This window comes from Trifolium pratense, linkage group LG7 (assembly GCF_020283565.1).
Source record: "Trifolium pratense cultivar HEN17-A07 linkage group LG7, ARS_RC_1.1, whole genome shotgun sequence".
Lineage (NCBI taxonomy): Eukaryota > Viridiplantae > Streptophyta > Magnoliopsida > Fabales > Fabaceae > Trifolium > Trifolium pratense.
In genome coordinates, this window is record NC_060065.1 from 50,096,049 (window position 1) to 50,112,250 (window position 16,202).

Below are 16,202 nucleotides of genomic sequence, written 5' to 3' on the forward strand. Positions count from 1 at the left end.
GTGGATCGTCTGCTCGACCCGCCGTCAACCACCTGCTCAACGGACTGCTAGCTGACCATCCACCTGTTCTGATCAACAGTTAAGATCACTAACAATACTGTCTAAAGGAATATCTGTCTTGCAAAACATTTTATCCTCTCAAAACCTTAATTGATCTCTTATAAAACCCAACTCATAGTTTAGAACCGAATGAAATAAACGTACACTTCTAACCATATACCTTTTTACATACCTGACCGTCATAATATTTACAAGTACATCATTTCATCTCCCCACATACCTTCGCAACAACACTTTGCATCAGATTTCTAGGCCCAAAAGGATCATAAACTATAAATTATTAATTATATGATGAAAATTGACATTACCAAACAAAACCTTACTCATAATAACATCCAAACTTTTCCTACTCACATGGAGTACGTGTGAAGATAGGAATGCCTTGTCATGCAATATGAGCTTGTGGTTGAATTATATCTTACCTTTTATGGAAAAGCAAATAGACACATAAAATTTGAAAAAGATACTGAAAATAGATTCTCATATATATTAGGACAAATAGATTGTAGTGAATGTTGTCCACTCGATGTCACCATCGGGGAATTGGGACAGAACCATATGCTTTCTCCCGTACAAATTTTCCATTCCATGATAATTGGTCTCCTTAATTATGTCAACTGTTTAGTGTATATTTTATGGAGCCAAAGTAGTGGCCTCAGTTCATTATGTGGCCCTTTATTGTTGGTCACTTGCTTCAATTGTCTTTCTCACACATATTTGGTTGGACCAAGATTTTTTTTTTGAAGTTAGACCCTTTTAAGTAAAATATAATAGTATAGAATTTAATTGTCTCGTGAATTTAGCTCAGTTGACAAGAACATTATATTATATATATATGTAGGAGGCCAGAGTTCAAATCCTGTCATCCCATCTATCCATCTTATGAGTGAAATTTCTAACTGCTAGATTACTTGATAAAAACAAATACATATTTATTGGGGTTATATATTAAAATTATTAAAAACAAACACACAAAAAAATATATATACAAAAAATTTGATATCACATATTTAGATAAAAATTTAGAATATGAAATGAGTTTTTTCACACATGATATATCAACAACTTCCCTGTTAAGTTTTAAGTGAGTTAATCCATTGACATTGGCATATATACTCTTCCAATAAGTAATTTTTTTTGTCTCGCTAATGTGTGTCCTAAGAGCACATGTTAAGAATCCCAAAATAGAATTATTATATTGAAAAATACAACACTTTAATTTTTAAAAAGTTAAATACACAACTTTTTTAAAAAATATATATTTTTATATTATGCTGCTTATCATGTGCTCTTAGCATACATTTTTGCATTTGCCTTCTTTTTTTTTTTTTCCATTTACACTTTTTCTCTTCGATAATTAATAATAGGTCTCCCTTGGTGAATTAGTCCCCTAAAAATTTCTTTCACAAATGGTAATTAAGATGGGGTGTCTAATTTTATTTGTTATTTTTTTAGAAGAAACATAATATAATGTTCTCTAGACCACCTCGTGATGAAACAATTTACAGTGTAATGTATATTAAATACATGAAATAACAATGGAGGCTCTAATAGGGTGGGATGAGTAGTTCAACTGATTAAACTAGTTAAGTCAAGGGTTAAGGTGTTGGAGGTCCAGGTTCGAATCCTAGCAAGGAGAAATACTAACATAACATTGTAAATATACTAACAACTATCAATTTGTCATTAAAAAAATGGAGACATCTTGTGTCTGTCATTTTAGGTAATTGATCTTTGCCTTTCTCTCTTAGAGGTCTTTGGATTTTGTGGTGGTGAGTTACATGTGTTTAACTTTTGGTGTGTCTTCTTATATGATTGTTAGTATTTTTTAGAGGTTGTTGGGTGTTAGTAAGGTGTATTTTTGGTACTCTTATATTTTGATCGTTTTCTTGTACTTATTGTGTTTATATATATGGGGAGAGATTAAATTATACCGGTGTAACATTTGAGTAATGTTACACCGCTCAATAACGCTTTAACGAATACAAATTTTACAAAATCCACCGTTGGATTGAAAGCTTATATCGTATAGATCATCCATATTAATTTTTACAAAAATCTAAAATCGTTTGGTATATTATTGAGACCATTCAAGATTAATGGTTTATGCATTTTTATTGAATACCGTTCATCTTGATCGATCTCAATAACATATCAAACGATTTTAGATTTTTATAAATTCTAACATAGATGATCTATATGATATAAACTTTCAATCAAACGGTAGATTTTGTAAAATTTGTATTCGTTAAAGCGATATTGAGCGGTGTAACATTACTCAAATGTTACACCGGTGTAATTTGATCCCTCCCCTATATATATATATATATATATTATTTGCCATTATAAAAAAACAATGTTACCATAGAATAACTCTTCTTAATGATCAAACCTCTCTTTACACCTCGACTCTCTCATCAATTCTTCTTCTTTCTTTAAATAGACAAAATTATAAAGTAATTATAAATTCACACACATAATTGAATGAGTCGGAGTTCGAACCCCGATCATATCGTCTAACATACTAATTTCGACATTCTTTTTAACAGATGAGTTAAGACTTATAAACTTCATTTCATATTTTTCTAGGCCAAGAATAATAGTCAAATTTGTCTCTCCCACGAGCCAAAAGAAACGAGTTATTAATGTGTTGCTGAAGGATAGAAAAAAATGATTTGGTGCCTTTTTGGGGTCCCATATATAATGAACAGAAAGGATTATTGTCTTTAGAATAAATGAATAAATTAAACATATGGTTGAGCTCTTCCATAGAAATTACTTTCAAAACATCAAATTCTAAACCACTAGAAATGGGAATTCCTAAGAACAAAATTCTCATATGTTTCTTCTTTTAAATTGGTACGTAATATATATTCCGTAGAATAAGGTCTACATTGTCAAGGATCCCCATTATTTCCGACACAAAATTTAAATCAAACAGTGTGCCCTCATGTAATCTTCCACTATATATTGACCTTTTGGATGGTGAAAAATATAGTAATATTCAAGTGATTCTTCACTTGTTTAATTACACGTAGGCAACTATGAAAACAAGTTTAAACAAATACTTAATAATTATAACCACAATTGTCTCTCAAAAAAAATAAAAATTAAAACCACAATTGAAGTATATATGCTACACTTTATTTTCATGCTTTATAAGTTATAAATATAAAAAATTGATGAAAATTAGTATTACCTTTCAAGGTAACCAAATTAAGTCATTAGATTTGACTAAGTGTGAGTTTTTTTTTTTGACAACAACTAAGTGTGAGTTAAAGTCTCATATTAGTTGGAGGAGTTGAGATTGAACAATATGTGATTTTTCAAAATATATATTAATCCAATTCACTGAAACTCCCGCTTATGACATAGGCTTAATAGTTGATGGAATATTCCAAAAGTAAAATAATCCAATTGTTGACAATGATGTTTATTATGCTAAATACATGGTCATTGATTAGTTAATTAGATCAAGTGTTTAGTACCACAAAATTTCCATATGATAGCTGCGTTGTTATTCATTTCAATTTAATATACTCTCTTATGTCCTTTTTATAAGAACATTTTGAAAAAATTACACAGACTAAGGAAGTTCATTTTACTTAGTTATTTTCCTTGGTAAGGGAGTATAACAGTAGATCCCCACATGTTTCAAAAAAAAAAAAGTAGATACACATTGTGGTTAAGGGAGTAAAAAGTCAACCAATCCTAGAGTGTCAGATAAGCATAACCCCCTATCTGAATTCTAAAGTGTCAATGCTTCAACCTTAAATCCATGACACTCCATTTTTAGTGTATTGTCCGATTTATTCTTTTTGGTTATAAGAGAGAAAGTGTATTGTCTGATTTAGATCTTTTGTATAAGTCATCACCATTTTATCTTTTGTAAACGACGTCTTGTGGGTGTGAGTGTTTTTTTATAATAAATTTAGAGTTGAGACGTGACATCTCACTCTGTGATAGTTCTCGGACCTTAACTCATTATTGTTTTAATGCTGCCTCAAACTTCTAACACAATCAAACATGCACTAAGTGAGACTTGATGTGAGATCGATTGCTAGGATAAAGCATTAATATTGTTATTTTCTTTGCCTAATTGCTACAAACACTTGGTGACCACATCCTTGTACGGAAGAGAAGGCAAAAGAGCAAGGTGTGACACGCATTCATTTATCCACATACATTATTCCTTCGGATTATGCTAGCTACTGGAAAAATGGGGAGGGTAGGGTGATAGTGGGTTTAATATTAAATATAATTATAAATATAAGCTTGGTAAAATCAAACAGCTTGGTAAAATCAAACAAGGAAAGAAAATTACGAAAATCGATGAATGAACTTCGATTTTCGTAATTTTCTTTCCTTCAACTTTCTTTCCTTCAAACCAAACAAAGCATAAATTAGCTAATAATTTAAAAATTAACTGACAGCTGAAAAGATAATTTATAACGGATAATTTATAATTAAAAAGTTACCTAATTGTTGGTTTTATATATTGGACTCTCCTAAATTTGATTCCTTTGCTTCCTTCTTAAGACAACTTCATCGACAACAAATGTCACACTTTCTGTCTCATGTAATTGGGTAATAAATAATAATATTAATGTTAAGTGCATGGATGGAACCTATGCTTTACTCCATTGAATATGGTTATTGTGCCAATTACCTCACTTTTTTTATTATAAATTTATTATGGTGCCAATTATTCTATATCAAACAATTATGTTTGCTTTCTTTTTTCACAATTTTGTGTGGCTAGCAGATGTGGTGGAGGGTGATTTTTTATTTTTATTTTTTAATAAGGGGAGGGTGATAGTTTGTTCATTCTTATGTGGCAAATCATCATTATTTCATTTTCACCTCCATTCATAATTTAAAAGAAAGTTTGTGACACAAAACTATTAAATCATTAGCTCATAAAGTTTGTGACACAAAACTATTAAATCATTAGCTCATCTTTGTAAATTTTTACATACTGGAGTTTTATTTTTGTAGCCTTTATTTTGCATACTTTGAGTGAGTTTAAACATATAAACATAATAAAATTTTGGAAAAACAGCATAGAAAAATAAAATAAAATTGCAATAACCATGCTGATTATGAATCTTATATACTAAGATGAAATGAATTGTATAAGCCATTTTCTAAAATGTATATCAAATATATGGGTTAAAAAATGGTGCATAAAAATAAAAAATATGGAGATGCAGGGTATCGATCCCCGTACCTCTCGCATGCTAAGCGAGCGCTCTACCATCTGAGCTACATCCCCATACATATTATTTTGTAGAATTATAAGGTTCTTTAAACTTATGTTGGAATTTGTGATCATTGATATCGTCCTATCAGAGATTTATACTATATTTTAGTATGCTAAATTGTGGAGAATTGTTCTAGATTAAATAAAAGTGATATAGATAAATTCGAGATTATTCTTTACATGTTTATGAGAAACATAATTTACGGTTGAGAAATCATTCAATTAAGTTGAAAATCTATATATGCATGTTAAAGTAGTTTTTCATATATATATATATTACCCAAAAAATTGAAAAATATAACTATTATTTATATATTCTTTTTCCTCTCTTTCTTTCAAAATGTTTTTCTTCAAAAGTTAATCAAAAATAACTATTTGATTTTCAACATAAAAAACCTTTTTCAGCAAAATAATATTTGAAAGAAACTTGCACACAATCATAACTAAAATATCAAAATTAATGATTTTTGTAAAATCTAAAACAAACGGGTCATATATGCCTCAAAACAATCTCTTTGTATTATACTCGAGCACACGGTTGCTTATAGGCTTTTTAACCATCCGATTTTTTATTTATTTATTAGGAGTCTATACTCAATGGATAAAAATGTTCAATATGGTATTTAATTTTTTTTAAAAGGAATATGGTATTTAATGAAGCTTATGTTTGATTTTATGGTGGGTATGTTAGACATACGCTAAATCCATCGTAATTTTCTAAAAGTTACATTTTATAATTTTTGCAAAATCATATTGGATCACCGTATAACATAATTAGCGTAATATAAAATATACCCTAAATCATGAGACTCTCTCACATAATAAACTATAGTTTTTCAGTTTCGTGAGAATGCGCAAGTGTATGAATGGAATTTATCAAAGTTTTGTGTTATAGAAAAGCTCATATGAACCAACCACAGCCATCCCTTTACCAATATAATATAAAAAACATATTATTTGATTTTGTGGTACTTTTTGTAAGGTGAATATAACACACACTGTGGAAATCAATAAAGAGAATCTATTCTTGGTACATGTCATCAAGTAGCTTTATGGAACCTTATAAATACTCATCATTTATCCTTCTTCCACTACCATCAATCAACCATAACCACTCCTTACCATTTAATTTCTTCCTCTTTTGCAACTAACACTCCTTTGAATGCTGTTTTCTTGCCTAAGGTAATTCATTCAAATTATTTTTTTCAAGCTTTATATGTTTATTTTATTTTTCTTTCTAAACCCACATTCATGTACTAGCCCAACCATTCTTTTTAATAACTTTGAAATTTTCTATTAAAAGTAGCACTAATCCATTTTGTAACATGTCTAAAAAAAAGTACTATGTATTAATTAAAAATATAAGGTAACACACAACAAAATAAAACATAATTTTCATATTAATTAATACATAGATAAATATATATTAGTTATACCCTTTCTTTTTTATAATTATTTGACATTTTCCTAATTAGTCTTTACTTACATGTATGCAGATAACAAGAAGATTCAAATCAAAGAAACTATGGTGATGCAAAACCAGAACATTGATTCCTCCAAAGAACTATCACACTCAAAACTCACTAGTGAATTGGATATATGGAGTTCAATCTTGAACCAAAAGAACAAAGATGAAGCTTCACAGTTAAAAACTCCTCCTTATATTCACCCACTTGAGAAAAAATCAAAAAATTGGTTAAGTGAAAAGAGTCTCGAAATGTGCACAGAGAGTCTTGGATCAGAAACTGGTTCGGATTGGTTCTGTTCTTCTTACACATCTTCCTCTAAAGATAATAATTCTTTAGAGGATGATGAAAAATTGAAAGCAAAAGTGAAAATATGTGACGATGAAAATCCAAAACACAATTATTCTATTAGGAAGAAAACAAAGAAACCAAGTTGTTTACCACCTCCACTTCCTTCACTCACAAGTCAAAGTCAACATGGTCAAAGTCAACCACTCCAAATGAGATCCTACCGTGACAATGGAAGGTTGTTTTTGTTCCTACAAGTTGTTTCAATTCCTCACAACAATTTCTTCGCTACGCGACAAAATGGTCGTCTTATTCTCACAATTGCTAGTGATGATGATGATGAAGACGACGAAGAAGAAAATAATGATGAGTGTGAGAAATGTGAAAATGTGGTAGAGAAAACACATATGTGTAGTTTAGAATTAGTGGTGAATAAGAAAATTGAGTTAATTAACAAGAGTCCAAAATTGGTTCCTTTGTTAAACTTCTCTGACCATTGGTCAGACAAATTCAAAAGAGGGACCAATTTTGAGGATGTTCAACACGGTTCATTGCCACGGTCATTGCCTTTGATCAATGGTTATGAATATTATTGGCGAAACAAGGCTACTGGAAATGTTCTACTATCTGGAAACATGAACATAAATCAAGGTTCAAATGAAGAATCACAAGATTCACAACAGTTGTTTGTTTTGAGAGGGAAGAATAAGGATTACTTAGTTCACAATTTGAAGTTTTGCAAGGATTCTAGAACTACAAGGTCTTTTATGTTTTGGGACCCATGTTGTATTGCTACCTGATCATTTTCTCTACTTTTTGTTCCACTCTTTTTCCTATATAGTTGTTGTCAAATAAAACAAAATGTAGAGGGGAGAAAAATACTATATTTATAAGATTAGATGAATGACTTTAACATTTTCATATATATATTATTGTTCTATTATATATATTTATTTACATGTCTATGGTAGTATTGATCATTTTTAAAAAATTCTATTGTATTGACAATTACACAACCAACACAATATAATGGTATGTTGATGAACCTGTGATTGAGAGTGCAAGCAATAACTTCCTAAGATCTTGTTGATGATGCTCAGGTTGAAAGCATCAAACGGTGAATAATACCTATCGATGATACATAGTTTGACTAGCACTTAATGCAGAGTGTTGTTACACTTATCAAATATTTATACAATGATATAACTCAATAAAACTATGTGTTCACCTTACAAGAGGACGACAACACTTGTTAAATCAAGTTTCTCACCTCAACTTCAGTTGAGAACAAATTCGAGAAAATCAATAAAGCACATCGATCATGGTAGTCAGGTCAAGTCGGTAAATCTCCTTTTATTATATGACGGTTTTAAAAATTATCATGCATCATGCAAGTTCACAATTCAGGTTTAATATGCACAATGACGTTAATCGATCCTGTATATACAATTACATTGCTAGTTTCAACTAAACTTGCAGATTAATCCACTAAAACGATTACGCTTATAAGTCCACTCCTCTTGTCATCATAAGCAATCGACTAGGGGCTCATGTTCTGGATTGGACTTTTTGGCTTAACCAAGTTCAATGTGACATTTGTCGGCTCATTGTCATATCTATTTTTCACCACATTTCAATATATGCATTATTCTAATCTCTACTTCCACATTAAGCTTATATTGATTTGGATGTTAGAGTATTTTTTGCAGGTGTATATACCTCTCTTTTTCCATCGCCGATCACTTTCAACACTCGAATTTGAACCTCCAACTCGAAATATTTCTTCCCCACTGTGAATTATTTACCCTCTTTTATTTCATGAGATAAATCCGAGTTATGTAAAAACCACCTTAAATAATCCAAACATATTGTTAAAATGTATTTGAATATTATTTATTTTGAAACTTTTATCTTCGTGCAAGTCGTTAACATTGAAAGGTATTAAGTATTATTAACCAACAAAAACGAGCAATAGAACAGTCACAAGTTGTCCTACTCACACAGACTACGTGTGAAGATAGGAATGCCATGAGCTTGTGGTGGCATTATAAGTTAATTACCTTTTATGGAAAGTACACATAAAAAAGGAGGAGCAAATAGACCCAAAAAAAAATTGAAAAATGAACCTGATCAAAATCACTAGGTTCTCATCTCATGTTACGACAAATGGATGTCACCATTGAGAAATAGGACCGAACCATATGCTCTCTCTCCCATTTACAATATTTTGCACGATAATTGGTCTCCCTTAATTATGTCAAAATGTTTATTGTTTAGTTAATTAGTGTACGGACCCAAAGTTGTGGCCAAGGTTCATTATATATGTGGCACTTTCTTTTTGGTCACTTGCTTCAATTGTCTTCTTCAAATTACCCTTTTAACTAAAATATAATCCGTCAACTTAATTGCCCTCTATTAAGAGGTTAGTAAGGGATCTCTTCAAGCTGAAATTTTGAGTTCGAATTTAATTATGGGATATTTTGTTCATATTAACAATAAAAATTACAAAAATTACAAAAAAACTAAAAACTAAAATATATTTCGTTCATATGTGTTCTGGATCGGGTCAAGGCTCAATACGTGTGGCCCAAGTACTCCAAAGTCCAGTCAAAATTCGTTTCATTCCAGTAATTACGTACAAGCCAACATTGTCATGACCGTTGGATCCATCTCAACGGCTTCAATTGCTCTATGTTAGCTATCATAGACAGTCATTATTGTCTCCCCTTATATAAAGGCATGGCATTGGTGCGCCAAGGTATACATTTCAATCATTTTTTCACTTCACTCATCCTTGATCACATACTAACTTGAACGTTGAAGTGCTAGCGTGTTTTGCAGTTATTTTTTTAATATGATCTACTGTGCCTGAAATTTGTCATGCTATCGTAGCCAGCTCAAGCCTCATTATATATCGGAGTTATCTCATTTTGATCCAATCAAAATAATATATATATCCGCCTCAGGCCTTACCATCTGAATAAATTAAATATATGGTTGAGCGCATCCTGAGAAAGTTCTTTTACACACATAAAATTCTAAACCACTAGAAATGGGAAATTAACAAAATTCTTATGTTTCTTGTTTTAACATTTGTAGGTAATATTCTTAGAATAAGATAGACAATGTCAAGGATTCCCATTAACTCCGACACAAAATTTAAATCAAACGATTGCAATAAGGTCACGTAATCTTCCACTATATATTGTCATTTTGGACGGCATGAAAATTAGTATTCAAGTGATTAATTCTTCACTTGTTTAATTACACGTAGGCAAAAGCATTATGAAAACAAGTCTAAAGTATAAATGAAAACTAAGGCTTGTCACACTTTCATGAATGAACTATAGTACTTTTGCCTAAAAAAATTGATAAAAGGTATTAAACAAAAAAAAAGAATTGGTGAAAAGTTTTGAGAGGTCAATAAGCTTAACTTAAATCCTAGCTTGGGTCCACACTAGATGCAAGCTAATCCAATACAATAACTATGAGGTTCATTTGAGAAATTAAACATAGGCTTGATGGAATCCTACAAAAGGTGAAATGATCCAATTGTTTTTTTGACAATGATGTTTATTATGCTAAATACATGGTCATTGATTAGTTAATCGGTTCAAGTGATTAGTACCACAAATTTTTCATGTGCTTGTGAATATAATAGAGAATATTACATATACTTAGTTTAGCAAAATGATAGATGAGTTGTAATCCAATTCATTTCTCTATCTATATTAGGTACATAGAAAAAATTGAAAAGAGAAAAATCAGATTCTTGGTATATATAATTTTATGACGAGTCAACTCCAAATCCATCCATTGCATTGTGTACAAATTAATTTTTTTATTGAAGAATATACAAGTTAATTAAATTTTATTTGTGTGTATGACTTATGACTTATATTTACTAATAATTAAGTGAACAATCACTCAAGCATTAACGTTGTCAACAAAAAAAAAATCACTCAAGCATTAACGTTGTCAACAAAAAAAAAATCACTCAAGCATTAAAGAACTAAAAGTACAAAATGCACTTCATTGATGCACAGAATCGGCTTTTTCATCGAGCACAAATTTGTTTTTATTATTGAGTCAATAATTTTCACTATTAAATCAAATGAAATAAGATGTGTCATATTGATCAAGTTGTGAGATTTATTGATTTAATGGTAAAAAAAATTATGCTTGGCGAAAGACTTATCGATCACTTGTACATATTAGACAAAATCACACTATAGTAGACATTTTTACTGTTATTGGAAACATAAATATAATTGGTCGAATTATGTGATCAATTACCCTTTATTATAGTTTTCTTTATCGTACGGGTAGAAGCTATACTTTTTCTCATGCTACCAATTACCCTTTATTATAGTTTCAATGGTGCTTGCTTTCTCTTTTCATCATCTTTTGACAGATCATCATAATGTCACACCTCTATTCCTAATTCAAAAAGAAGTTTGTGACACTAAATTACCAGTAAATGTAAATCATTAGCTATAGCTATGCTTTGCAAATTTTTACGTACACCGTCAACCTATGTAATGTACTAGTGTATAACATGATAAAAGTGAGTTTTTTCTTTGGTTTACAAACTTTGAGTAAGTTTAAATAAACTTATAAAAAAAACAGGCATAGAAAAATAAAATTGAAATAACCATGCAATAATTATGATTTTTTTATATTATAAGTATGAATATTTAGACAAAGATGGATAAGTATGAATGTCTACGATAAATGGAAATGTATAAACTTTTTTTAAATAAATAAAATGTACATGGTTAATAAAATGGTGCGGGCGTGCGGCAAAAAACAAAATATTTTGGAGATGCGGGGTATCGATCCCCGTACCTCTCGCATGCTAAGCGAGCGCTCTACCATCTGAGCTACATCCCCTTACATGTTAGATGTTCGAAATCACGGAATATTGACTATTAGTGATTCTATACATTTTCACCAAGCATGTTTCTGGACTAAATGCAGTGATTGATAGTACTATTTTACTTGCAATTAACATTTCCGTTCATATATGCATTTGCCAAAGAAAAAAAAGACACATTTGGTTCCCATCGATCACAAATAAATGATATAATAGTCCATAAACTTTCTACATGTAAAGAGTGGAATTTTGGAGTATCAATCCCTAGTTTCTACACTGAGTTTATACACTCAATTTACAATCTCACAATTATCCATCACTTTTCATCCAAAACATTTCTATTAGAAAAATATACTAATTTTAGTTAAAATACAGGTAATTATACAGTGTACGAGTAAGATAATATTGTGCTATATGCACAAAAAAAAAAATTATTATTATGGTGAGACCTACACCAAATCTCGTCATATCTCATTTGATTTAATGATGAATTTATTTTTATCAAATTGTGGAAATAAAGGTGTGCATGGTATAACACATGTCTTACTTGTGTATCATAAAATTAATTTAAACTACATATAATGTAAAAAAAAATTATTATTATTATTAAATTGTGTATAAAAACTTTGGTGATCAACCAATAACAGCCCTCCCTTTAAAACAAATCTTGGTACATATATGTCAAGTAGTAGCTTTTTGGCACCTTATAAATACTCCTCATATCTCATTCTTTCATTACCATCAATCACTCACAACCATTCCTCTTACATTTGCATCATAAAAATCCTTCTACCCTATCTTCCTCTTTTGCAACTAGCACTCCTTTGTAGTAGCTGTTTGGAATCTATGAATTGTGATCATAGGATAGGATATGTTAAAATGTGCTGTGCTGTGTTAGAATCTATGAATTGTGCTCAAATCTTTAAAAGTAAATAGGATCTTCAAAATGTGTTTTATGAATATATTTTGAACCGTGAGATAGATGTTTATGTGGTTTCCATTGATATAAACTTATGAGTATTATTACATTAATGCATATTTGTATTGTTCTCCACAAATTGTAATAATATTTGAACCGTGTGATTGATAGTTATGTGGTCCACAATTATAAACATTGATTTGTATTAAAGGTACACTATCTGTACCTACGTTGCATGTGTTTTAAGGCTCATTTTTTATTATATTTTCAGGAAGTCCTGATTCTGAGGATAATCCTGTTTCTTAGAAATTCCTCGATAATGAATTTATCGAGAAATTTGAAAAGATCATTCTTGATAAGATAGGAGTTCAATCTTGAACCAAAAGAATAAAGATGAAGCTTTACAACTAACAACTTCTTATATTCACCCACTTGTGAAAAAATCAAAAAAGTTGTTTGAGTGAAAATAGTCTCAATATTTGCACCGAGAGTCTTGGATCAGAAACAGGTTCATATGATTTTTCTTCTTAGACGTCATCTCAAGATAATAATTTAGATGACGTTGATGATGAAAAAAAAATAGTGAACAAAGTGAAGAAGCCATGTTATTTTCCTCCTCCACTTCCTTCACTAACTAGTCAAAGTCAACATAGTGAAAGGCAACCACTCCAAATGAGGCATCGCCGTGACAATGGAAGGTTGTTTTTGTCCCTACAAGTTGTTTCAGTTCCTTCATATAACAATTTTTTTGCTAAGCGACAAAATGGTCACCTTATCCTCACGTTTGCTAATAATAACCATGATGATGATGATGATGATGATGATGATGATGATGATGACGAGATTGAGGAAGATGATGATGATGATAGAGAAAACTAAAATGTATAGTCTAGAATTAGTGGTGAATGAGGAAATTGAATTAGTTTACAAAAGTCCCAAATGGTCAAAGACAAAAGAGTTCAACAAATTTAAAGAGACCAATTTTGAAGACGTTAAAGTTGTGCAACATGGTGATTCATTGCCACGGTCATTGCCTTTGATAAATTTTTTGACGGAAAAAAGCTTATCTCATTTCAGTAATAATAATATTGTAAATACAAGATGGTATAGTGATAAAATTATGGAAACTAGCTAAGGATGTAGCCGCCCCGGCAAGCCTATGAGCAACTTCATTTGCTTGTCTCCTAATGAACTTAACATCAGAGTTCACAAGATTAGAAGCTAGAATATTTCTACAGTCAATTAAAATAGCACCAAGATCAGAGAGATAGGTTCTTTTACTGTGAAGGCTGTCGACTATTTTTTTGCAGTCCATTTCAAAATCAGTGTCATATAGCTGCATTCCTTCTACCCACTTGAGTGCATGCAGCAAGCCTATGGCTTCACCAATCTCCACGTCGACTATAGGTTCTATCCACTCTGTTCTCGCAGCCACAAACCTACCATGATCATCCCTTAAACACATACCAATTCCCACCTTGTTGCGATCTAGCGAAAAGGACGCATCTACATTACACTTGTATCTTCCATGTCTTGGCTTGGTCCAGACCGTTTGTTGAGGACTCGGCTGAGTTATATGGGCTGATTGACGGATCTGTTGTGCACTTCGCCAGGACGTGATTAAATGTTTAGCACGTTCAACCACAGTTTGGTCAGAATCAGTGACATCTTCCCACACTTTGTTATTCCTGCGCTTCCATATACTCCACACTAATACACAAAACAAATCTTGCTGGTCTTTATTCAACCGGTGCAAAATTGAGAACAAATTTTCTGCAATATTGTTATTAGCACCCAGACCTGTACTGATATGAGCCCACAAACCTGCTTGCTGCCAGCACTGAATGCTTCTTGTACATGAGAACAATACATGCGTACTATCTTCGTCTCCATCGTTACAGACAACACAATGCATTGGACATTGTACTCCACGACTATTAAGCTTCTTGCGTGTTGGTAAAACATCCCGACCAATGCGCCAAATAAGGTTCTTCACTTTTGGAGGAATTTTAGCATGCCAGATGTTATTCCATTGACCTGCAACACCATGTCTGTCTTGATAACCTGCATCATTAACACATTGTTTGTAAGCACTGCGAACAGAATAAAACCCGTCTTGTTCCAACTTCCATACTAGCTTGTCATCACGAACAGAAGCATAAAGAGGAGTCTGCATAATCCGTCTTAGAGTACTATTGTCAAAAATACCACGGATATCTTGTCAAAATCCCATGTTTTAGAGTTGATCAACATGAGATCCTTTACTTTTGTAATATCACCAAACCGTTGCATGTCATAAGGTGTAGTAAGTGGCATGCCTTCCTTGAGCCATTGTTGCTCCCATATATTTATATGCTCGCCGGTGCCAATAATCCACCGACACCCCCCTTTGACTAGTGACTTAGAGCTCCATATACTCCTCCAGACATAGCTTGGGTTATGCCCGATGCTCGACTCGAAGAAATCACAATTTGGAAAATATTTAGCTTTGAGTAATTTTGTGACTAAGTTGCTTGGTCTTGTAAGTAAGTTCCAAGCTTGTTTGCCTAGCATGGCCATATTGAAAGCTTGAAGGTTTTTGAAGCCCATACCACCATAATCTTTGCTCACCGAGAGTCGTTCCCAAGAGAGCCAGTGTAAACCGCGACCGTTGTTACCACTATGACCCCACCAAAAAGAATTAAGCATCTTTTCTATATCATCCAGTAAGGTTTTAGGGAGTAGAAAAATGCTCATCACATACGTTGGAATAGATTGCAAGATAGATTTAATCATGACTTCTCTGCCTGCTTGAGAGAGATGTCTACTACTCCAAGAGTTGATTTTCTTCCAAATTCTGTCCTTTATAAATTTAAAAGTTGACTTTTTGCTTCTACCAATCATGGATGGAAGGCCAAGATACTTTCCGGTGCCTAGGACTTGAGTCACACCAAGCTGATGAGCAATTTCTTCACGCAAATCAGCGTGTACATTTCTACTACAGTAGAACTCAGACTTTTGGAGATTGATAGCTTGACCGGATGCCGCTTCATAAACTGATAGAATATTCTTTAACACAATAGCCTCATGAACCGTTGCCTTAAAGAAAAGGAAGCAATCATCTGCGAAGAGAAGATGAGAGATAATAGGTGCTCGCCTGCATACCTTGATACCATGTAAATCTCCTCTGTTCTCAGCTTGGCGAATTAGAGCTGAAAGCCCTTCTGCACATATTATAAAGAGATATGGCGATAAAGGGTCGCCTTGACGTAAGCCTCTACCAGGAACAACAGGTCCCACCAGGTTGCCGTTGACAATGATTGAGTAGTCAACTGTTTCAACACATAACAT

General features: G+C 32.0%; 1 protein-coding gene and 2 non-coding genes across 3 annotated transcripts; 1 reads left to right on the forward strand and 2 right to left on the reverse strand.

Annotated features, from left to right (window-relative positions):
- Window positions 1–5,262: 5,262 nt before the first annotated feature.
- On the reverse strand, window positions 5,263–5,335 carry TRNAA-AGC. The gene has a single exon. It is a non-coding gene; the product is annotated as a tRNA-Ala (tRNA).
- Window positions 5,336–6,416: 1,081 nt separating this feature from the next.
- LOC123898563 (protein FAF-like, chloroplastic) lies at window positions 6,417–8,002 on the forward strand. The gene is made up of 2 exons (XM_045949549.1): window positions 6,417–6,505; window positions 6,820–8,002. The coding sequence occupies exon 2, from the start codon at window positions 6,849–6,851 to the stop codon at window positions 7,875–7,877; it is 1,029 nt and encodes a 342-aa protein (XP_045805505.1). The 5' UTR covers window positions 6,417–6,505; window positions 6,820–6,848; the 3' UTR covers window positions 7,878–8,002.
- A 3,895-nt stretch (window positions 8,003–11,897) lies between these two features.
- TRNAA-AGC lies at window positions 11,898–11,970 on the reverse strand. Its single transcript has one exon. It is a non-coding gene; the product is annotated as a tRNA-Ala (tRNA).
- Window positions 11,971–16,202: the final 4,232 nt, after the last annotated feature.

Coding starts and splice junctions, on each gene's coding strand:
- LOC123898563 (XM_045949549.1), top strand. CDS start 6,849: ATGGTGATGCAAAACCAGAACATTGATTCCTCCAAAGAACTATCACAC.